The sequence below is a fragment of the Salvelinus sp. IW2-2015 genome, linkage group LG28 (assembly GCF_002910315.2).
Source record: "Salvelinus sp. IW2-2015 linkage group LG28, ASM291031v2, whole genome shotgun sequence".
NCBI lineage: Eukaryota > Metazoa > Chordata > Actinopteri > Salmoniformes > Salmonidae > Salvelinus > Salvelinus sp. IW2-2015.
Window position 1 is genome coordinate 13,802,816 of NC_036868.1, and position 22,948 is coordinate 13,825,763.

At 41.9% G+C, this 22,948-nt stretch overlaps 1 protein-coding gene across 1 annotated transcript in view; it reads left to right on the forward strand.

Annotated features, from left to right (window-relative positions):
- The window catches only part of LOC111954468 (scavenger receptor class A member 5), a 61,122-nt gene that overhangs the window by 18,629 nt on the left and 19,545 nt on the right, over nucleotides 1-22,948 (forward strand). The window contains exons 4-6 of the mRNA XM_023974241.2: nucleotides 16,935-17,609; nucleotides 19,415-19,495; nucleotides 20,172-20,279. Coding sequence (XP_023830009.1) covers nucleotides 16,935-17,609; nucleotides 19,415-19,495; nucleotides 20,172-20,279 — 864 coding nt within the window. The remainder of the gene's footprint in view (nucleotides 1-16,934; nucleotides 17,610-19,414; nucleotides 19,496-20,171; nucleotides 20,280-22,948) is intronic.

The window sequence follows — 22,948 nt, forward strand, 5'->3', positions numbered from 1 at the left end:
TTTACCAAGAGTTTTCATCTGTATTTTTAGTAGCTGTCTACATACCACCACAAACCAATGCTGGCACTAAGACGGCACTCAATGAGCAGTATACGGCCATAAGAAAACAGGAAAACGCTCATCAAGAGGCTGCACTCCCAGTGGCCGGGGACTTTAATGCAGGGAAACTCAAATCCGTTTTACCTAATTTCTACCAGCATGTTAAATGTGCAACCAGAGAGGAAAAAACTCTAGACCACCTTTAATCCACACACAGAGACGTGTACAAATATCTCCCTCGCCCTCCATTTGGCAAATCTGACCATAATTCTGTCCTCCTGATTCCTGCTTGCAAACAAAAACTAAAGCAGGAAACACCAGTGACTCGGTCAATAAGGAAGTGGTCAGATGAAGCAGATGCTAAGTTATAGGACTGTTTTGCTAGCACAGATTGGAATATGTTCCAGGATTCTTCCGATAGCATTGAGGAGTACACCACATCAGTCACTGGCTTCATCAATAAGTGCACCGATGACGTCGTCCTCACAGTGACCGTACATACATACCCCAAATAGAACCCATGGATTACAACATCCGCACTGAGCTAAAGTGTAGAGCTGCCGCTTTCAAGGAGCGAGCCTCTAACCCGGAAGCTTATAAGAAATCACTCTATGCCCTCCGACAAACCTTCAAACAGGCAAACCGTCAATACAGGACTAAGATGGAATCATACTACACCGGCTCCGACACTCGTCAGATTTGGCAGGGCCTGCAAACTTTTACAGACTACAAAGGGAAGCACAGCCGGAAGCTTCCCAGTGACACGAGCCTACCAGACAAGCTAAATAACTTCTATGCTCACTTTGAGGCAAGTAACACTGAAGCATTCATGAGAGCATCAGCTGTTTCGGACGACTGTGTGATCACGCTCTCCGCAGCCGATGTGAGTAAGACCTTTAAACAGGTCAACATTCACAAGGCCACAGGGCCAGATGGATTACCAGGACGTGTGCTCTGAGCATGCGCTGACCAACTGGCAAGTGTCTTCACTGACATTTTCCTTGTCTGAGTCTGTAATACCAACATGTTTCAAGCAGACCACCATAGTCCCAGTGCACAAGAACACTAAGGTAACCTGCCTAAATGACTACCGACCCGTAGTACTCACGTCTGTAGCCATGAAACGCTTTGAAAGGCTGGTCATGGCTCACATCAACACCATTATCCCAGAAACCCTATACCCACTCCAATTTGCATACCACACCAACAGATCCACAGATGATGCAATCTCTATTGAACTCCACACTGCCCTTTCCCACCTGGACAAAAGGAACACCTATGTGAGAATGCTATTCATTGACTACAAGCCCCTTTAATGAATAGTCTGCTATTCACAGACTACGGCAAGCGGTACCGGAGCATCAAGTCTAGGTTCAAGAGGCTCCTAAACAGCTTCTACCCCCAAGTCATAAGACTCCTGAACAGCTAATCAAATGGCTAACCAGACTATTTGCAATGACCCCCCCACTTCTGGAATGCTGCTGCTACTCTCTGTTATATCTATGCATAGTTACTTTAAGAACTCTACATACATGTACATTTTACCTCAATTACCTGTGTGCCTGTGTGCCCCCGCACATTGACTCTGTACCGGTAACCCCTGTATATAGCCCACTATTGTTATTTACTGCTGCTCTTTAATCATTTGTTTTTCTTATCTCTTACTTTTTGGTGGGTATTTTCTTAAAACTGCATTGTTGGTTAAGGGCTTGTAAGTAAGCATTTCATTGTAAGGTCTACACCTGTTGTATTTGGCGCATGTGACAAATAACATTTGATTTGATTTGATGTACTGTATGCAGGATATGATCTGGTATGGGTACTGGGCGCTGGGGCTTTCTTGGCCAAGTGTGTGGAGTGCAAAAGATCAAGTAAAACTGTAGGTCACAGTTGCAAACCTCTCTCCGTACTCACAACCGCACTGCTGGCCAACATAACCACCAACTGTCAGATTAAATGAAAATCTGTGGTCTGATGCGAACCTTGTAGGGTTTCCATTAACTGTGACCAGCTAGAAAGGCACTACTTAGGAGACATTCAAATCCAGTCAGAGTTCTTGGGGAAATAGTGAGAAGCTGAGCTTAGAATAACCACACAAAAAATCACAATGTCTGAAGTTATCTCGGACCATATTTGCATACTTCATATAACAGAGTACAAGATAAAAATTCACACGAATCTAGAACACGTGTCATACCTAGTTTATCCATAGAATAACTTTCTCAGTATGTAATTCAAACCACAAATCGAGCCACTCCTCGGGGCTCAAAGAGAACCTCAATAGTACTGCCACACCCAACTATTGGATTTATGTGCTCATTTGCAATTTATTTCTTATTTTTACGTGTTTATACTTGATATGTGTGAGAAGTGAACTTGCATATGTGCTTCAAAAACAGTCCAAAGATGACAAAGATTTTCCGCAAACATGTGTAGCTTGGCAACAGAGTTAAAGCCTTGGCTGGAACCCTCTCTTGTCTCCAAGAGCCCCTTCTTGCTCGGTTTCCTTCCATTCTTCTCTAGAAAAGCCCCTTTAATGAAGTTCTAAGCTGATGTTGAAGTTCTATGCTGACGTTCAGGCTCCTCTGTGCCCAACTCATTACAGACAGGGATTCATCTTTTGGGTTCCCGTTGGAGAAGTCCTGCTCCCTATAGGCTCACTGGGAAGTCCTGAATACATCCCCATACAGACAGAGAGATAGTTAAACAGTGTCAATTAACATTTGAACCCAAATTGGTCTAGCCCGTTGCTGGACTGTGCACTTTGCAGCTCCTAACTGTTATAATGAGTTGTCCCCATGTGCTGAATTCATTCCACGCAGAGTGCTTTGTCAGCTGTTCTATTGAAGATAACCAGGGGTAAGTGATGAAAGAGCAGATAAGCTTAACTCTTTTTACATATCTGGATTTGGTAAATGTTGATAATAACTTCCTTTCAATAAAAAGTTATGTTGGGAAGTGTTGATTGAATCTTATTTTTTCTTTGGCTGCCGGTGGTCCCTTCTAACCGACCGGGACAAAAAAAAACTTCATGTCAAGAGGTTTAGAGGAAAGACACTATTCCACTTGACACCATGTCGCAGCCAACTTTCAAGGACCCCAAGTAGTTCACAACAGACAGGTTTTTGAAAAATGTCAAGCGCTATTGCTCAGGCTCTGCCTGCCAAATAACCCAGTGCTGTTATTGATATAACTTTCCACAAATGACTATAGTGATTCTAGAAGTCTGCACACTCAGATATCACAGCAGGCTTACAATTTTTTTTTACTCTTTATTTTATTTCACATTTATTTAACCAGGTAGGCCAGTTGAGAACAAGTTCCCATTTACAACTGCAACCTGGCCATGATAAAGCAAAGCAGTGAGACAAAAACAACACAGTTACACAAACAAACGTACAGTCAATAACACAAAAGAAAAKAAAAATAGAAAAATCTATGTACAGTGTGTGCAAATGTAGAAGAGTAGGGAGGTAGGCAATAAATATTAAATAATTACAATTTCGCATTAAGTAGAGATACTGGGGTGAAAAAGAGCAATAAGGTAAGTAATAATATGGGGATGAGGTAGTCGGGTGTGCTATTTACAGATTGGCTGTGTACAGGTACAGTGATTGGTAACCTGGTCAGACAGCTGATGCTTAAACTTAGAGAGGGAGATACAAGACTCCAGCTTCAGAGATTTTTGCAATTCGTTCCAGTCATTGGCAGCCAAAGGAAGTGTTGGCTTTGAGGATGACCAGTGCAATATACCTGCTGGAGTGCGTGCTACGGGTGGGTGTTGCTATGGTGACCAGTGAGCTGAGATAAGGCAGAGCTTTACCTAGCAAAGACTTATAGATGACCTGGAGCCAGTGGGGTTGGCGATGGATATGTAGTGAGAGCCAGCCAATGAGAGCATACAGGTCGCAGTGGTGGGTAGTATATGGGGCTTTGGTGATAAAACGGATGACACTGTGATAGACTATATCCAGTTTGCTGAGTAGAGTGTTGGGGACTATTTTGTAAATGACATCGCCGAAGTCAAGGATCGGTAGGTTGGTCAGTTTTACGAGGGTATGTTTGGCGGCATGAGTGAAGGAGGCTTTGTTGCGAAATACATTTTTGGGATTGGAGATGCTTAATGTGAGTCTGGAAGGAGAGTTTACAGTCTAACCAGACACCTAGGTACACGTATTTGTCCACATATTCTAGGTCAGAACCGTCCAGAGTAGTGATGCTAGTCGGGCGGGCAGCAATCGCTTGAAGAGCATGCACTTAGTTTTAATAGCATTTAAAAGAAGTTGGAGGCCACGGAAGGAGTGTTGTATGGCGTTGAAGCTCGTTTGGAGGTTTGTTAACAGTGTCCAAAGAAGGGCCAGATGTATACAGAATGGTGTCGTCTGCGTAGAGGTGGATCAGAGAATCACCAGCAGTAAGAGCGACATCATTGATATATACAGAGAAAAGAGTCAGCCCGAGAATTGAACCCTGTGGCACCCCCACAGAGACTGCCAGAGGTCCGGACAACAGGCCCTCCAATTTGACACACTTAACTCAATCAGAGAAGTAGTTGGTGAACCAGGCRAGGCAGTCATTTGAGAAGCCAAAGCTATTGAGTGTGCCGATAAGAATGCGGTGATTGACAGAGTCGAAAGCCTTGGCCAGGTCGATGAAGACGGCTGCACAGTAATGTCTTTTATTGATGGCGGTTATGATATCGTTTAGGACCTTGAGCGTGGCTGAGGTGCACCCATGACCAGCTCGGAAACCAGATTGCATAGTGGAGAAGGTACGGTTGGATTCGATATGGTCGGTGATATGTTTATCATCTTGGCTTTTGAAGATTTTAGAAGGCAGGGCAGGATGGATATCGGTCTATAACAGTTTGGGTCTAGAGTGTCTCCCYCTTTGAAGAGGGGGGTGACCGCGGTAGCTTTCAAATCTTTGGGGATCTCAGACAATGCGAAAGAGAGGTTGAATAGGCTAGTAATAGAGTTTGCAACAATTTTGGCAGATAATTTTAGAAAGAGAGGGTCCAGATTGTCTAGCCCAGCTGATTTGTAGGGATCCAGATTTTACAGTTCTTTCAGAACATCAGCTGTCTGTCTGGATCTAAATGTTTCTCTAAAGAGGTAATTAGGCACAACAGATTCAGAGGCCTCATGTTGGACTGTGTTTGGGCTGTGTTTATGTCTTGGCTGGGCATAAGGTTATTCAGCCACAGAGCTAATACTTCTGGGAAAACACACAATGCATAATGACTGCCGTCAGGTGTTTGCATAGTTGTTACTTTCAAACAGTGGTTGAGGAGATGATTACATGGCAAAAACAAATTAAACAAACGATTGCAGAACAAAAACAGAAAGTACCTATTGAGGAAACTGAATGGATTGCTTGTCTCATGTCCAAGCCCCAGGGGACAGATAGATAGTAAAATTCCTCTGTCTAATTACTTGGTTTACTCGTGGTTCAAAGTTGTACACCTCTGGTACAGGCGGTAGGTAGCCTAGAGGTTAAGAGTGTTGGGCCAGTAACCGAAAGGTTGCTGGTTTGAATCCCTGAGCCGACTGGGTAAAAAAATCGATTGATGTTCCCTTGTGTAAAGCACTTAACCCTAATTGCTCCTGTAAGTCGCTCTGGATAAGATTGTCTGCTAAATGACTAAAATGTAATAAAGCTCTAGTGTTGACAGACCATGACCTAGAATATGCCTTCACCCTCTGAAGTTCAACATTAGTAGTACGTAGATGGAAAATGTATATAAGTTTCAAAAAATTAAGAGAGAATACTTTAATGAAGTTTCCCTATACTAGGCACAGGAAATGTTCAATTACCATAATGAAAGCTGTCGGCGAGAGAACAGGTGCTTTCTACCTCAGGGGCTTTAGCTAAAAGCCACCTGCGGTCCCAGATTGCATCACTTCAACCAGCCAATCCCCCTCTCAGCAGGAGCTGCGTTTTGATTCCCTTTCACAAACAGCCTGGGTACTACTTCTTCATGTGCATTCCAGCAGCTAGGTTTCAGCTGGCTGGTTGAAATTACATTCCACACATCCCGCGCTACAGCCAGGTCTGGTCTGGTCTGGCCTGCTCATTGTCCAGCAGACACTCCCTCCGTAGCCACTCCTGGATCACCTTGTCCAGATAGAGTGGGTAACTCCCTGTCTGGGGCACTGACTGATCTACAGTATATGACCCACAGCAGCTTAGAGCGCAGACTGTACTAACGGCCCTCCACTCCCCAATTATGCAATCAATCCCAAAGTATTGGGGAGGTATTTGTCTGAGCAGCGGATGAAGGTCGTTCTGGGAACAGGAAATTAAAGTAGAGCCTTTGTCTTGTCCAGACGATATGTGAAATGATTGTCTTGTCAAGAATAATGGCTGATTTTTAAACAAAACAGATTTAACCTCCCTTTATTTTATTCTCATTCCACCTGGAATTTCGAGGTCTCTCTATGGTTTTCAAATGGCTCTAGTTGCTCGGACAGATGAGATTCCTCCCTTCAGAGGAACTGAAGCAGATGTACACTGGTGTACCTGACTCTCTGTTTGGGTTATTACATTCTGGTGTTGCCATCATAACATGGAACTACTTGATGTGTATCCACCACAAATAGAACTCACACCGTGGGGATAAATGGCAAACTGAAAGCGCAGGAGACATCAGGCAGCTGCTTTTGATTTGTCCTCATGTCAACTGCTCAATCTCAGGGCAATTCATATTATTCTGTATGTAAATCTGTGATATTCCATTTATTATGATATGAATGGAATAGCGGTCGTACAATATAATACGAAATATTATATAGCTAGCACATAACGTTCTGAGAACCATATATTTCTTAGGAGGGATTTTCAGTACTTCAGAATAACATTTCCTACAGATTTCCTCGTGGTTCTATTTAACCTCTCTGGTACAAGTGGGACGCTAGCGTCCCACCTCGAGAACAGTCAGTGAAATTGCAGGGCGCCAAATTCAAACAGAAATCCCATAATTAAAATTCCTCAAACATACAAGTATTATACACCATTTTTAAGATAAACTTTCTTGTAAATCCAACCACAGTGTCCGATTTATAAATAGGTTTTACGGCGAAAGCACACCAAAAGATTATGTTAGGTCAGCGCCTAGTCACAGAAAACCATACAGCCATTTTCCAGCCAAGGAGAGGGCTCACAAAAGTCAGAAATAGCGATTAAATTAATCACTAACCTTTGATGATCTTCATCAGATGGCACTCACAGGACTTCATGTTACACAATAAATGTGTGTTTTGTTCGATAAAGTTAATCTTTATGTCCAAAAACCTCATTTGAAATTGGTGTGTTATGTTCAGAAATGCATCGTCTCAAACAAACATCCGGTGAAAGTGCAGAGAGCCACATCAAATTACAAAAATACTCATGATAAACATTGATAAAAGATACAAGTGTTAAACAAACGAATAAAGATAAACTTCTCCTCAATGCAACCACTGTGTCAGATTTAAAAAAGGCTTTATGGCGAAAGCACACTTTGCGATTATGTTAGGTCAGCGCCTAGCCAAGGAAAACCATACAGCCATTTTCCAGCCAAGGAAAGGTGTCACAAAAGTCAGAAATAGCATTAAAATGAATCACTTACCTTTGATGATCTTCATCTGSTGGCACTCCCAGGTCTCCATGTTAGACAATAAATGTTTGTTTTGTTCGATAATGTCCCTCTTTATGACCTAAAAACCTCCTTTTTGTTCGCGCGTTTAGTCCAGTAATCCGAATGCACAAGGCGCGGGCACTAAGTCCAGATGAAAAGTTTTTAAAAAGTACAATAAAAGTTCGTAGAAACATGTCAAACGATGTTTAGAATCAATCCTCAGGTTGTTTTGTCATAAATAATCAATAATATTTCAACCGGACAAACGCTTCGTCAATAGAAAAGGATAAACAAGAAAGGCGCGTTCCCGATCACGTGCAGGACTCATGGCTGGAAATGTCCACTGTCCTCTCATTGAAAGTGCTGTATCTCCCTCATTTTTCAGAGTAAAACCCTGAAACAATGCCCAAAGACTGGACACATGTAGAGGAAGGCATAGATATTGTGAACTGGGTCCTAAGTCTTTGTATGGTGGATAGGCTTTCAATGGAAAAACAGCCTTTCAAAATAATAGTACTTCCTGGTTGGATTTTCCTCAGGTTTTCGCCTGCCATATCAGTTCTGTTATACTCACAGTGTCATGTTCGTTGATGGAAGAATTAGACCAAAGTGCAGCATGGTAGGCGTACATCTTTCTTTTATTAAATGACACCGAAAAAACAACAAAATACAAAACGAACGTAAAGCTACATGCAGTGCAGAAAGCAACTACACACAAACAAGATCCCACAAACTAAAGGTAGAAAAAAGGCTGCCTAAGTATGATTCCCAATCAGAGACAACGATAGACAGCTGTCCCTGATTGAGAACCATACCCGGCCAAAACATAGAAACAGAAAATATAGAAATAAAGAAACTAGAATGCCCACCCTAGTCACACCCTGGCCTAAACAAAATAGAGAATAAAAGCCTCTCTATGGCCAGGGCGTGACAACAAGTTAACGTACCGTTTTATATGTGCGTGACTCCGAGAGCCGAACACAAACTGAAATGTGTTCCAGGCTTGTCACAGTCTACACACTCTGATGTGCTGAAAAAAAGAGTGACTTGACACCCTGTGACAGCGCTCACTGCTGCTAGCCGTATTAACAGAAAGACATGATGGCAATGACTCAGTGCTTTTTAAATTTGCAACTCTAATAGTCCTCTCCGTGTGTCTTCTTGACCATGGCACTTTGGAGTGGACGCAGACTGAGTCAGCCCAGCGAGCCACCCTGTAAATGTCATGTCAGTATGTACTCCCCATGGCTCACATTGTTGTTTGAATTGGCAGAGCCTGGGTGAACCTGTATATTTTCCTTGGCTGTCGCTCAGAGCCCTATAAGAATCTGAGATCCCTTTGATTTGTGCGTGGGCTGCTTCTTGGCCAGTCTGTGACACTGTGGATGAAAGAGCCGAGCTGGTCTGAGCAGGATCCAGGATGGACGTCTCTCTGCCCTCCACTCCCAGAGACAATGGTCCTATTGTGGGGTGGGTGTGATGGTTGAGCCCTGGGGCTGGGTGGGCCTCCTGAACCCAGCATGGGAGTGGAGGCCTGGGTGATAACGTAGTGGCACAGGATGCTACTGGGCTCTGGCCTGGTGTCTACTCAAACAGTCTGACACTGTGTCCTCATCAGGAAAGAAGAAGGCTGTTGTGGACCTACTGAGTGTCCCTGCCAAGGCATGGCTAGACCAGACCAGAGCTGGGTGGACAAAGTGTTTGATTCTCCCCAGAGATGCCTCTAGTGATGTCAAAAATACCCAGGCCTATGAATGGGATTGGAACTAATCTGTGGGTCCTTCACTGGTTAGAGAGTACTTTCTAATATGCAGGAAAGAGACGATGATGGACAAAGAGTTTCTCTGAGTTCGTAATGATTTCATCAGGCCGACAATCATGTGTAAATCTGCTTCTTGTTAGCTAGACACTGTCAAAAACATACTCACATTCCAGTTATTTCAATAAATGACTCATATAGGATAAAATTATGTTGACTCAATCTGAATGTGATACTGTATATAGTTTGTTTCATTAATGACCCAGAACCAGTCAGAGACAAATCAGCCGAATGTGAGGAGTGGGAGACTGTCAGGGCTGATAGGGCTTTACAAAGGCACGGTCTGTCTGCAGCACAAAGACTCTTAGCACCTGTCCTGCTCTGCCCTGCCCTGCACAGTGTATGTCCCTGCACAGTGTCTGTCCCTGCACAGTGTCTGTCCCTGTTAGGGGGATGCTCTAAAATGCATGCCTCTAAGCCCTAACCATACTTCTTTTACCTGGTCGTCTTATAAGGTTCCCTTTATCTTAATCAATGACATATTCCTTGACAGATGCCTGCAAATATTTGTGTCCTGCCTCTGAACACATTCAGAGAGAGATGAGAGAAATTGATGTACAAAACTATTTGCTTGTATTTTGTAATGGTTGTCTTGCCTGTGTGTATGTGGTACCCCCCGAGAATTATCCCACTATGAATGTATATCACGTCCTCAGGGTATTTCTTATAAAAAGCTGATTGACAAATACAACCGAGGAATGCACTACAAATGATAATATTGGCAGTTTAATGATTCAATGAGATTTACTTCATCCATGAGAAGATTTCAGCTGCAGGAATGTAAACAGTTGTCCAGCTTCACAGAGCTTCAACAGCCACAGCAATCACTCAAACAGCTTGTTCTCCACTGACATGCAGCAGACACACATAACTCAACATAACACAAGAAGCAACGTATCACTCGTCCTTGTGAACAATGCTTTGTAGGATATACTGTAGTTCAAACATCTAACTTTAACTTTAGATATAGGATGGCTCCATAAGCGTGCTCTGATGTTGCAGTATGTAGAGTGTGGTCTAACAGTAACTGGTGTAGTATGTGAATTGGATTTATGCCATAAACTCAGCAATAAAAGAAATGTCCTCTCACTGTCAACTGTGTTCATTTTCAGCAAACTTAACATGTGTAAATATTTGTATGAACATAACAAGATTCAACAACTGAGACATAAACTGAACAAGTTCCACAGACATGTGACTAACAGAAATTGAATAATGTGTCCCTGAACAAAGGGGGGGGGGGTCAAAATCAAAAGTAACAGTCAGTATCTGGTGTGGCCACCAGCTGYATTAAGTACTGCAGTGCATCTCCTCCWCATGGACTGCACCAGATTTGCCRGTTCTTKCTGTGAGATGTTACYCCACTCTTCCACCAAGGCACCTGCAAGTTMCCGGACATTTCTGGGGGGAATRGCYCTAGCCCTCACCCTCCGATCCAACAGGTCCCATACGTGCTCAATGGGATTGAGATCCGGGCTCTTCGCTGGCCATGGCAGAACACTGACATTCCTGTCTTGCAGGAAATCACGCACAGAACGAGCAGTATGGCTGGTGGCATTGTCATGCTGGAGGGTCATGTCAGGATGAGCATGTCTTCCCTGTAACGCACAGCGTTGAGATTGCCTGCAATCACAGACCACGTGCAACCATGCCAGCCCAGGACCTCCATCTCAGGGAAGCTCATCTGTGTGGTCATCGTCCTCACCAGGGTCTTTGACCTGACTGCAGTTCAGCGTCGTAACCAACTTCAGTGGGCAAATGCTCACCTTCGATGTCCAATGGTATGCTGGAGAAGTGTGTTATTCACGGATGAATCCCAGTTTCAACTGTAACGGGTAGATGGCAGACAGCGTTTATGGCACGATAATGCACAGCCCCATGTCGCAAGGATCTGTACACAATTCCTGGAAGCTGAAAATGTCACAGTTCTTCCATGGCCTGGATACTCACCAGACATGTCACCGATTGAGCATGTTTGGGATGCACTGGATCGACATGTATGACAGCGTGTTCCAGTTCCTTATATGAACTGTAACTCAGTAAAATCTCACAAATTGTTGCATATTGCGTTTATATTTTTGTTCAGTGTATATATGCAGTATATATACATGTATATATTAATACCATTTTGTTGTTGCTGTTGCTCTGTAATACTGCTACCCATCTATCAATTTTATGAAGTTGGCTTTAGCTAGCCCAGATAGGTTCAAATCTCCCAACCTCATAACTAACTACCAAGAAGCCATTTCAGGTTATCAATCAAGTTAGAGTAGCTAGCTTGTCTATCTAGCTTAGCTGACATGCCTACTGCCAAGGTTGGTAGATTTTAGAAAAGCAAGCAATAACTTAATGTAGCCTACTGAATAAGACTCACATTCCTTTCAATCTTTTACTGAGATTTTAGCAGAGATGCAGAGAAGCATATGTTAACATATATATTGTTTCTTTAAAAAAAGAATCACCAGTCAGGAGGATATAGACAGCTCAAGAGGTATGCTTAGATATGCCCAGAAATTTTACATTGTGATTATGGGTAGATTTCAGGTGTTTGAAAAATGCAGAATTCTCCAACTTCCTAGCCCCCCTCCGGACCACCCCCAGCCATCCTAATGTACTTTGTGCCGCCTCAGATTTCGCTTAAAGCAGGTCGGTCAGGGATAATTAGCTATGCACACCACCCACCCTCTCCCCTCACCCTACAGYTCGTTGCCCCAGACTCATGGTTCTCCAGGGACTAGTTAACTTTATCAAGCCAATCATTGTGTTTATGTTATTGTTAGTTCCAGGTCATTTGATCATAGGGCCCTAACGAGCTATGGTGAGTATGTTTTGGTTTTAGATGTATAGTATATCCACTGGCAGAGTAGGTGTGTAGCTGAAATAGGTATGGTTCTTTATTGAGGTATTGATATTATTATTGTACAAGACATAATGAAAAAGTACTGTAGTATACTATGGTCTAAATACTGTAATATTATTATATTTATATACTGTAGTATTTACTGTAGTGTTTTTGCAGACATTACTGTAGTATTCTATAGTATTCAGTAGTGTTTTTGTGGACATGAATGTAGTATACTATAGTATTCACTGTAACATCTCTGTGGACATGACTTTAGTATGCTATAGTATTCACTGTAGTGTTATTTCGGACTTTACTGTAGTATTCACTGTCGTACATTTGCGGACGTGACTAGTATACTATAGTATCCACTGTAGTGTTTTGCAGACATGACTAGTATACTATAGTATTCACACTAAAGTTATTACAGGCATAAATGTAGTATTTTTGTGGACATGACTGTAGTATGCTGTAGTAACCTGCAGTCTAGGGTTAGCTAAAATGGTACAACTACCAGACTACACCACTTACTGTTGAATGAGGGGAACACCTCAACCAGAACATAAGACTCACAGGTTCGTGACAGGCCACCTATTGAGTTGGTTCAATAGTTCTGAGCAATGCAATGGACCAGACAACAATTGTAACATCTAAACGTTAGGCAGGTTGTAGGCCCATTAAAGGGAAACAGCACAGAGGCATATATAAAGAACAAGCAACGTTTATTAACGCTTAGAGGATTAGGTTTGCTTGTCTGACAGATAAATAACACTTTAATAACTTCTTATGGCTGCMGGGTCAGTATTGAGTAACTTGGAAAAAGGTGCCCATTTCAAACGGCCTCGTACTCAATTCTTGCTTGTACAATATGCATATTATTATTACTATTGGATAGAAAACACTCTCTAGTTTCTAAAACCGTTTGAATTATTTCTCTGAGTGAAACAKAACTCATTCTGCAGCCCACTTCCTGACAGGAAGTGAGATTTCTGAAATCGAGGTCTCTGTTCAAGGGCTTGCCTATAAATGGGCATGATACGTATTAGTATACATGCACGTCATACACCTTCCCCTAGATGTCAAGAGGAAGTGAGAGAAGAAATGAAGTGATTATCTTGGTCTGAGGTGGAATAAATCCTCTTTGGAATGACGTGTCCGCCATTTCCTGTTTTCTGAAAAGCGCGAAGTTGACCTGGAATTGCCTTCTGGAAAGCTGTCGTTATAGGCGAATACTATCTCCGGACTTTGATTTTATTTGATACATGTTACAATATCATCGTAAAGTATGTTTTTTCAATATATTTTATTAGATTATTGAAATTTATTCGGGACGTTAGGCGTGTTGCGTTGTCTGTGTTTGTTGACGATGGAGAGCTTCGCGCCACTTGGCCAGTGTGCTTGCTAATTCAAGAGGGAAAAACGATGTTCTTAAATCCAAACAACGACTGTTTCTGGACAAAGACCCCTTGTACAACATTCTGATGGAAGATCACCAAAAGTAGGACCATTTTATGATGCTATTTATATTATCTCTCGAACTGTTGCTATCGCTACCGTTTGCCTTGAATCATGCTGTTGTGTGTTAGCTATTGTAGTAAGCTAATATAACGCTATATTGTTTTCGTCTGTAAAACACTTTAAAAAATCGGAAATATTGGCTGATTCACAAAGATCTTTGTCTTTCATGCTATACACCATATACTTTTTCAGAAATGTTTATGATGAGTATTAGGTTTTTTGACGTTGGTGTCTTTAATTACTCTGGTTGCTTCGGTGCTATTTCTGACGGTTAGCTGTGTGGTAGCAGCAATGTAAAACTCGATTTATACTCAATTATGCAATTTTTTCGAAACAAACATAGATTTATTGTGTAAACATGGTTATAGGACTTGTCATCTGATGAAGTTTGTTTCTTGGTTAGTTTGGTTTGGATTTCTTGTTAGTTAGGTTGGCTTTGTGCATGCTACCTGTGCTGTGAAAAATGTCTGTCCTTTTTGTTATTTGGTGGTGAGCTAACATAAATATACGTTGGTGTTTTTCGCTGTAACTAACATTTAAAAAATCGGACATGTTGGCTGGATTCACAAGATGTTTATCTTTCAAATGCTGTATTGGACTTGTTAATGTGTGAAAGTTAAATATTTCAAAAAAATACATTTTGAATTTCGCGCCCTGCAATTGTATGATTTGTATGATTGTATAATTGAATACATGGTTGTGTAAAAAAAATGGACATACATTTTCAAATGTAAGGATATTAAACTCAAAAGATACCCAAAAATTTAACAGAGCAGTAGCTGAGTTGCCATTCTGTGACTTTGGTTAAAACGCCATCTTTTTGTTGTTGTTGTGGTATYGTTTTGGTATTGAGTATAGTGATGGTATTGAGTATAGTGATGGTATCGAGTATCGTATCGAAGTCAAAATTCTGGTATCGTGACAACACTAGAGTGTGTAGTATAGTATTCTCCAGTATACTATAAAATGAAAATGATAAAGTAAGCACTAAATGATTGAGGGATACTACAGTGTGGGGTATAGGATTCTACAGTAAACTACAAAATCTAAATTCTAAAGTAAGTGCTACATGATCTAGGGACACTACAATGTGGAGTATAGGATTCTACAGTATACTGCAGTATACTGTATACTGCAGTTTACTACCCACATTATAGTAGAGTGTAGTATTTTTTTGTGGGAGAGGACATCAGTTCTTATTGACAATAACACACTTCCACTAGGTGAAAAGTCCCTGCATACTGAACTCCTAGGACAGACACAGAACATGAAGTATTTTATGAAAAGGCTTGTTTAAGAAGCAAAAGCTACGGTTGGTAATCAGGAACATGCATTGGGTGTGGGGATGTGAAATCCAATAACAGGAAAAGGAGAGGAGCGTGGCCTCTATTTTTCAGCCTCCTCTCCTCTTTAACTAGTTTGAGAGCAAACAGCTGACGACCACCTGGTCCTAGAGATCGTCTTGCACAGTAACATCCTGTAAAACCACATGATGCACCAGGACAGTGAGGCCTCTGGGAATAAAAGGTCTGCCACCACACCCTCACAGGGATGTTTTACACATTGACTCTCCATATATTTTACAGACTCTCTCGTCTTCATGGTAGGTAGTCCAGTGGAGGAATGGGGTTGTTGACATCGCCTGCTGCCTGTTTCGATGAGCAGTCCAGTTTACTGGTCACCACACCCGTTTGCAATTTTGTTTGGCTCTAGTGCAAGGGTAAATGTTGCATGGGCGATGTTGATATTCATACATTAGATATCCTTCGGGGAATTGCTTGAAACTTAATTGGGCTCCCAGATTCCTGGAAACAGAAATGCATCAATAGGAGAAATAAATAAAAATATTTGTCCATTTTGGAGAATTTCAAGAAATGTGACTGTTATCTTTTGTGAATTCTTGAGTCCTCTTTGTTATCTTGTGTGAGGTCCTGAGTCCTCTGTGTTATCTTGTGTGAGTTCCTGAGTCCTCTGTGTTATCTTGTGTGAGTTCTTGTTACTGTCCTGGTAGAGCAGGGACAGGTCAAGGTCATGTGAAGAGCCGCAGTGCGTTACCAGAGAGTTCGGTTCCTCCAAGAATGAGGGATTGAATGCTAAAGGAGGGCAGACCTTCACCTACTCTATATTCACCCCAGTCCAGGATCCCACATCTCTTCTTAATTTATCCGTCTAGGAAACAAATCCATCTGTTTTGGTTTTGTGCTTTTTGGCACGTTGCCACGTTACTCTTCAACCCACATTAGAGCCGAAGTTGCCGTCCGTGAATTCTTGATTAATAACAATTAGGCTTATCTACGTGTGGAAATAACATACTGTAAGATAGACTGTCATTTTGGAATGAGAAAGTCTCTGTAGTTGAGTGCCAGCTTATTTTGGTATTCAGCTCATTAACTTTCTGAACAATGTAAAATGAGAAGTAATGTAAAGTCTCTTTGTGCAACCATGTAGGAAACATTTCCCTCATATTGAAATAATTAAATTAGKTCTGGTCCACAACACACACATAGGCAACAATTGTTTAATAACCATGGAGAGGGATGAGAGGGATTTTGAACATGTGCGCTGGGAATTGGCCATTTCCTTCCATTTCCCCAACATTCTCTTTTTCTCAGATTGAGTAACATCCCTTTTTTTACATAAGGGTCTCGAAAGTATAAGAGAGGATGTCGTCATTGCAGAGCTGAGAGGATTTAGTTTCAAAATATCTCTCTGGCTGACTGCACTGTTACTAAGAAACTTCACTCCAACAGAACATAAACCTTAAAAGCCTTGTTATAGAGGTTGTTTAAAATAGATCACTTCTTTTTCCTTTCCAAAGACATTAACAACAAACAGTCATTGCCAATGGTATAAAAGAGATCACGACACTATCTTGCTGTTTTAATAGTAATACTGTAGTATACAACTCTAGTGTTATTAATCATCATCCCAGTGACAATTAAGTGATCCAATGCAGTGGATTGCATTGATAAATGTTCAGGAGCCATTTTCTGTAGTAAGTGTTGTTGATCAGTAGCATTTTCTATCTGCTATGGAGATGTAGGAGATGTATAATTGAGCCTCTCGTCTTTCTCCTCTCTTCCATGTGTCCTCCTCAGTGTCCAGGTCCCAGATGTCCTCAGAGAAGCAGGAGGCACTGATGGAAAACATGACCCGTATGGAGGACCGCTCTCGGGAGCTCCAGCAGTCCCTGGGTGACATCTCCTCTCAGGCAGACCTCCTGGAGAACATCTGGAAGCTGGAGAGCCTGTTCCAGAACCACAGTGAGTCCTTAAAGCAGCTGGGCCTGGCAGTGAGCGGCCTGGAGAGGGATATCAGGGATCTGCAAGGCCACTGCCAGTCGACAGACAGCACCGTGGAGCAGCTGGGGGACCGTGTATCCGTCCTGAACCGCTCCACCCAGAGGAACGTGAGTGGGCTCAGCAACCAGCTGGCCCAGGCCTCGGTCTCGCTGCACAACCACGACCTCCTGCTGAGGAGCACAGCGGACCAGGTGGACCAGCTCAAGGATAGGCTGGAGGAGGTTGGCTGGACGGTCGGCTCAGTCAACCACACGTTCACCAGCGACATCAGCGTCCATCACCTAAAGATCCAGGACCTGCAGGTGCAGATCAGCAATGCAAGCCAGGATGCACGGCACATGAGGGAGACACAAGTGCACATGGAAGAGACCCTGAAGAATGAGGTAGAGATCCTCAGCACCATCACAGAGGACCTGAGGCTCAAGGACTGGGAGCACTCCAATATCCTTAAGAACATCACCTATTTAGAAGGTAACGGCCCCATCACTGATCACTGGCTAGAATGAAGTTTATGTCATGATTAATCTCACTATGATTACTGAGCTCCTTACACGATGGTTAAGGAAAATGTGAGTTGAAGATGTTGATGTTGTGTTGAGACTTGCTATCATACTCAATGACTTTCCTGGTTAAATAAATGTCAAATAAGTATGTCATGATGTAATGTTAGCAGGAATTAGACAGAATTCAGTTATGTGAATCCATGCCAAATAAGACTTTGAATCAGAATCTGATTGATATTGTAGGTGAATGGGGCAGTGTTTTATTTAGGCTGGAAACAATTGTGGGTTACATTTAGAAGCCTCCAAAACCAAGGAAATCAGCCCTGTCATTTGTTCCACTGCACATCCCATTTGCTTGTCATTAAGCATGGGTTTAGCCAGGAAAGCTCCACACCTTGTCGTGGTAATTGGCATTTCTGGCCTGCCTCCTCTCCCTCCCTTCATCACTCCATCCCAATGCCTTTAGCTTATGTTTCATGCCTACCTTCCAATTTGGCAGTGGTGAACAAATGAGAAGGGGGAAGAAATACACATTTAAGCAAAGTTGAGAGGTGGATTAAGAAACTGTGATGTGTTGGTCTGAGGAGAGTGTGAGCATGGAAACATTTATAATCATCACACAGCCACTTGATTAGCAGGAATGACCTCAGGAGTGACATGTTTGCTGTGAAGTGAAGTGTCTTCTGGCTGGGAAGATCACTGTGTCCATTGCCTTCATTCTCATGGAAATGAAATTGTCATAATTTAAACATTGATCTAGCGCTAATTTAATTATTCACTAGTGGTGAAACAAAATAAGGAAACTTGAATGTTCTTTTAATGGATAATTTGATAAATGGTCATCCTTAGTGTAAAAACAATATCAGCCACTTTAAATAGCCTAAACATGTTTGCTTTTTTAAAGCATCACAGCTTTATCAGAAAGCCAATGGTTTAAATAATCTATCAAATTGATACCAAATGTCTCAAAACTGATTGCATTGCAGGTGTTTTCCCTTGACATGCAAATAGGGCATTACCAACGTGTGTTTTCTGTCCAACCTACTCCGATTCAGAATTGCTGACCCATGACACAGCACCACATATTGGTGTTTAACGGACAGCTCTTTATGTGAAAGTTGCATGCTGGTTGACCCTCATGGAGCATGTTTGTTTTTCTTGAGCATTCTTAATTGAATTAATAGAAAACTATTAAGACGTGATGAGTGATATCATAGATCCTACTAAAACAAACCAGTCAACACCAATTAAGTGGAGTGGTTTTCCCTTTAGACCCCCCAGGGTGAGAAGACTTCCAAGTGAACTTTCAACTCTGACTCGTCATTAGCCACTACTTTACGCCAGGACAGTATCTTAGGATCTAGGGATCAGCTCACATTATGATTTGAAAGGCTACTTTGAAAATGTCAGTCGGACAAAACAAGACTAATGTCTAACTTTTCAATTGTGGTTCCATTGTGGTGTACCTTAGGTAACGTGGTTTCCGTTGTGGCCAAGCTGATTCTACAAACAAATCTGAAGTCAGTTAACTGGATCCAAGTAAAAACAATTGTTGGATGATGTCCGTTAACCATGTTTCAGACTCAGATTCTGCCTTGAGCTCCTCTGCTTTAGTCCGAGAGTGTGGTGAAACATGAATGACATACCAAGAGGAAACTGCCAATTTATGGGATTACACAACTTCAGTAATCATATTGTCTTCATATTACAGTATATTCATCAGTTTGTTATGTCGGGATCAACTCAATGCTTTAATGAGGTTGTTTTCCACAGGGCCTCCAGGACCAAAAGGTGAGAAGGGCGATGTTGGGCCACTTGGTGCCCCTGGTGTGGCAGGCCTCATAGGGATGAGAGGTCCGTACACTGTGCAGCACTGTCATTTGTCCTATTCTAGCTTTCAACATACATGATATTCTTCAACCATTTTTCAACCATGTCCTCGAAACGTATCTTACTGTAATTGGCCCGGGTCACGGATTATGTAGCCTAAATCCTCAAAGACATATTTCCAAGAAGAATGCTGAAAGCAATCCTCCCTTTAGGAGCATGGAACATGTGAATTTGTTATAGCCATCCAAAACACTCCTCCTACCACATCCAAACTATCAGTCAGTCCACTATCCTACTTATGAAAGAGTTGGTTACTACAGTATACCTTGTTAGTAATGCAGCGACTATATCTTCAATTATTGATTCATCAGGGGTTACCTAGTGAACACGACCCTCTATGGTTCCAAATCCATAAGTCCACTCTGTCTGCTAGCAACCTAATAACAGCCCTCCAACTGGGCTCAAAGCATCCTGTGAAATGTAGCAGGGGCATTCCCTGAGATAGTCTTTCATTACATAATTAAATGGTGAATAAAGAAAGAGAACATTGGAAAATGTTATTATGGCATGCAAGCGGACCATCGTACTCAAAGATTCGGATAAGATAGGCTGTTTGCATTCTTTGAAACGCATTTCAGATATCCTGTTTGAAAAGAATTGGGAAAATAAATCCAATGCTTTGTTTATGTACTTCCGGCAGGTTTTACAGGAGAAAAAGGCTTCCAGGGTCCAAGGGGACTAAAGGGCCCGAGCGGCCCTGACGGCCTACAGGGGGAGAAAGGGGATATGGGACCCGAAGGGCCCAAAGGTATGTCTGATATTAGTACTGTCTGACAGCTGTAGAGCCATTAGTTAAACTATCATCTGTACCTCGCTGCCTCTTTGAACCTGCTGTCAATGGTTACATCTATCTCCCTTATCCTTCTGTGATGGCATGCTCTCTCTTATTAAGCTCAGGCTCCAGAGAGGGCAATGGAGGCTCAGGGTCTATTCCATCTGATTTGTTGTGTCTCATTGACAACTACAGTAACAGTCAAAGGTTTGGACATACCTACTCATTCAAGGGTTTTTCTTTATTTTTACTATTTTCTACATTGTAGAATAATAGTGAAGACATCAAAACTATGAAATAACACAAATGGAATCATGTAGAAACCAAAAAAGTGTTAAACAAATTAAAATATATTTTATATTTGAGATTCTTCAAAGTAGCCACCCTTTTTTTTTGAGGTCGGGTGATTGTGGAAGCCAGGTCATCTGATGCAGCATTCCATCACTCTCCTTCTTGGTTAAATAGCCCTTACACAGCCTGTAGTTGTGTTTTGAGTAGCCATGCTGGTTAAGTGTGCCTTGAATTCGAAATAAATCACAGACAGTGTCACCAGCAAAGCACCCCCACACCATCACACCTCCTCCTCCATGCTTCATGGTGGGATCCACACATGCGGAGATCATCCGTTCACCTACTGTGCATCTCACAAAGACACGGCGGTTGGAACCAAAAATCTCAAATTTGGACTCATGAGAGCAAAGGACAGATTTCCACCGGTCTAATGTACATTGCTCGTGTTTCTTGGCCCAAGAAAGTCTCTTCTTCTAGTTGGTGTCCTTTAGTAGTGGTTTCTTTGCAGCAATTCGTTTGATGGTTTTTGCGACTGCACTTAAAGAAACTTTCAAAGTTCTTGAAATTTTCCACATTGACTGTCATTTCTATTTGCTTATTTGAGCTGTTCTTGCCATAATATGGACTTGGTCTTTCACCAAATAGGGCTATCTTCTGTATACCAACCCTACCTTGTTACAACACAATTGATTGGCGCAAACGCATTAAGAAGGAAATAAATTCTACAAATTAACTTTTAACAAGGCACAACTGTTAATTGAAATGCATTCCAGGTGACTACAAAGGGTGGCTACTTTGAAGAATCTCAAATCTCAAAAATATTTTGATTTACTTAACAATTTTTTGGGTTACCATATGATTCCAAATGTGTTATTTCATAGTTATGATGTCTTCACTATTATTTCTACAATGTAGAGTAATAGTAAAAAATAAGTAGTAAAAATAAAGAAGAACCCTTGAATGAGTAGGTGTGTCCAAACTTTTGACTGGTACTGTATATCTTCATGCCCTCTGCCTCCCCATCCTAACCCAAAGCAGACCTTCCTTATCAGCTGAACCGCCAACCTAAAACCTTGCAGACAGAAATGTCTCCCTCTCACCATAATAATGGAGGAAAGCCATGTCCGGTTTTTAGTTGGTCCAACCTTAGCCCTGAGACCTGGCTGTAGACGCTTATGGTGCCTAGATATCATAGGAGTCTACAGCCATGTCTCAGGGCTAGTCCAACCTTGCTTCTAGGAAGCTTTTTCATCCTTCGTCACCTTGTGTGTTGGGAATCAGCACTTGTTTTGTAATCAGATACTCCTCTCACACATATGATTTGAGACGCAGTGCCTTATTGTATTGGTCATGGATTTGACTATCCACAATGGACTTATTTTATTTCTCTATGCAAACCAAACAGCTGGATCAGTTTAGTTTGGCTGAACTGTCCGGTGCTGGAGGCTCAAACCCCTGTGATCCAATAACATTAATATTGGATCTGGATCCTCTCTATCTGCCCTGTCCTCCCAGCCCTGTTAGACTGACTCACTGTGACTACAACACACATAACACAGGGTTAGATAAATATAAAATAACAAAGGCACTTAGCCTTTTAGTAAAGCTTGTAGAAGCACCCTTGTGGAAAAGGGAGAGATGTTGTGTGGCCTGTTAAAGTAGGCCTTTATGTATGTTTTTCTGTGAGTTAGAACTGTGTTTGGCATTGGGCGTTTGAACCAGAGTAAGTGTCTAACATTTCCTGACCACCGCACACATTACTATGAGGATGTGGTCAGCTCAGAGCACTACCCGACAATTGGTGGTTCTGTTTGGGTGCCACTGCCATTGGACCCTTTCCTGTGATTCTGGATCTGAAAATACAGGAATTAAACGTGGGATAATAGTCACTTTATTACAGTAACAGCTCATAACCACACCTTGTGGTTTTAAACTTGTAGTTACAGAGAGATGTTCCCACAGAACTGAGTGGTAGGAATTTTAATATTCCATCAAAGGCATATCCAGAGTTTGTTATTTTTATGAATATTCTACAAAAAAAGTTGACAGTACCATAATGGTAATTTTTGCCTTATTGTGTGGTGTCCTCTATAATCATGGACATACACTTCTGGTACATATCAAAATACAACAAATCTTAATTTAGTGGAATTGAAGATTGAAGTTGACTGATTACTTCATTTTCCACAGCCTCTCTCAAGTCCAGACAGTAAATTAAATGTATGGTGCTGGCACACTTGTAACAATCAAGACTTTCAGATGAAACTGCCAGGCTCCAGAATGTCCCTGCACCCACACTCAGATCCTCACCAGATCAACATCAGATGCCCTCTTCAGGTCACAAATGTATCCAA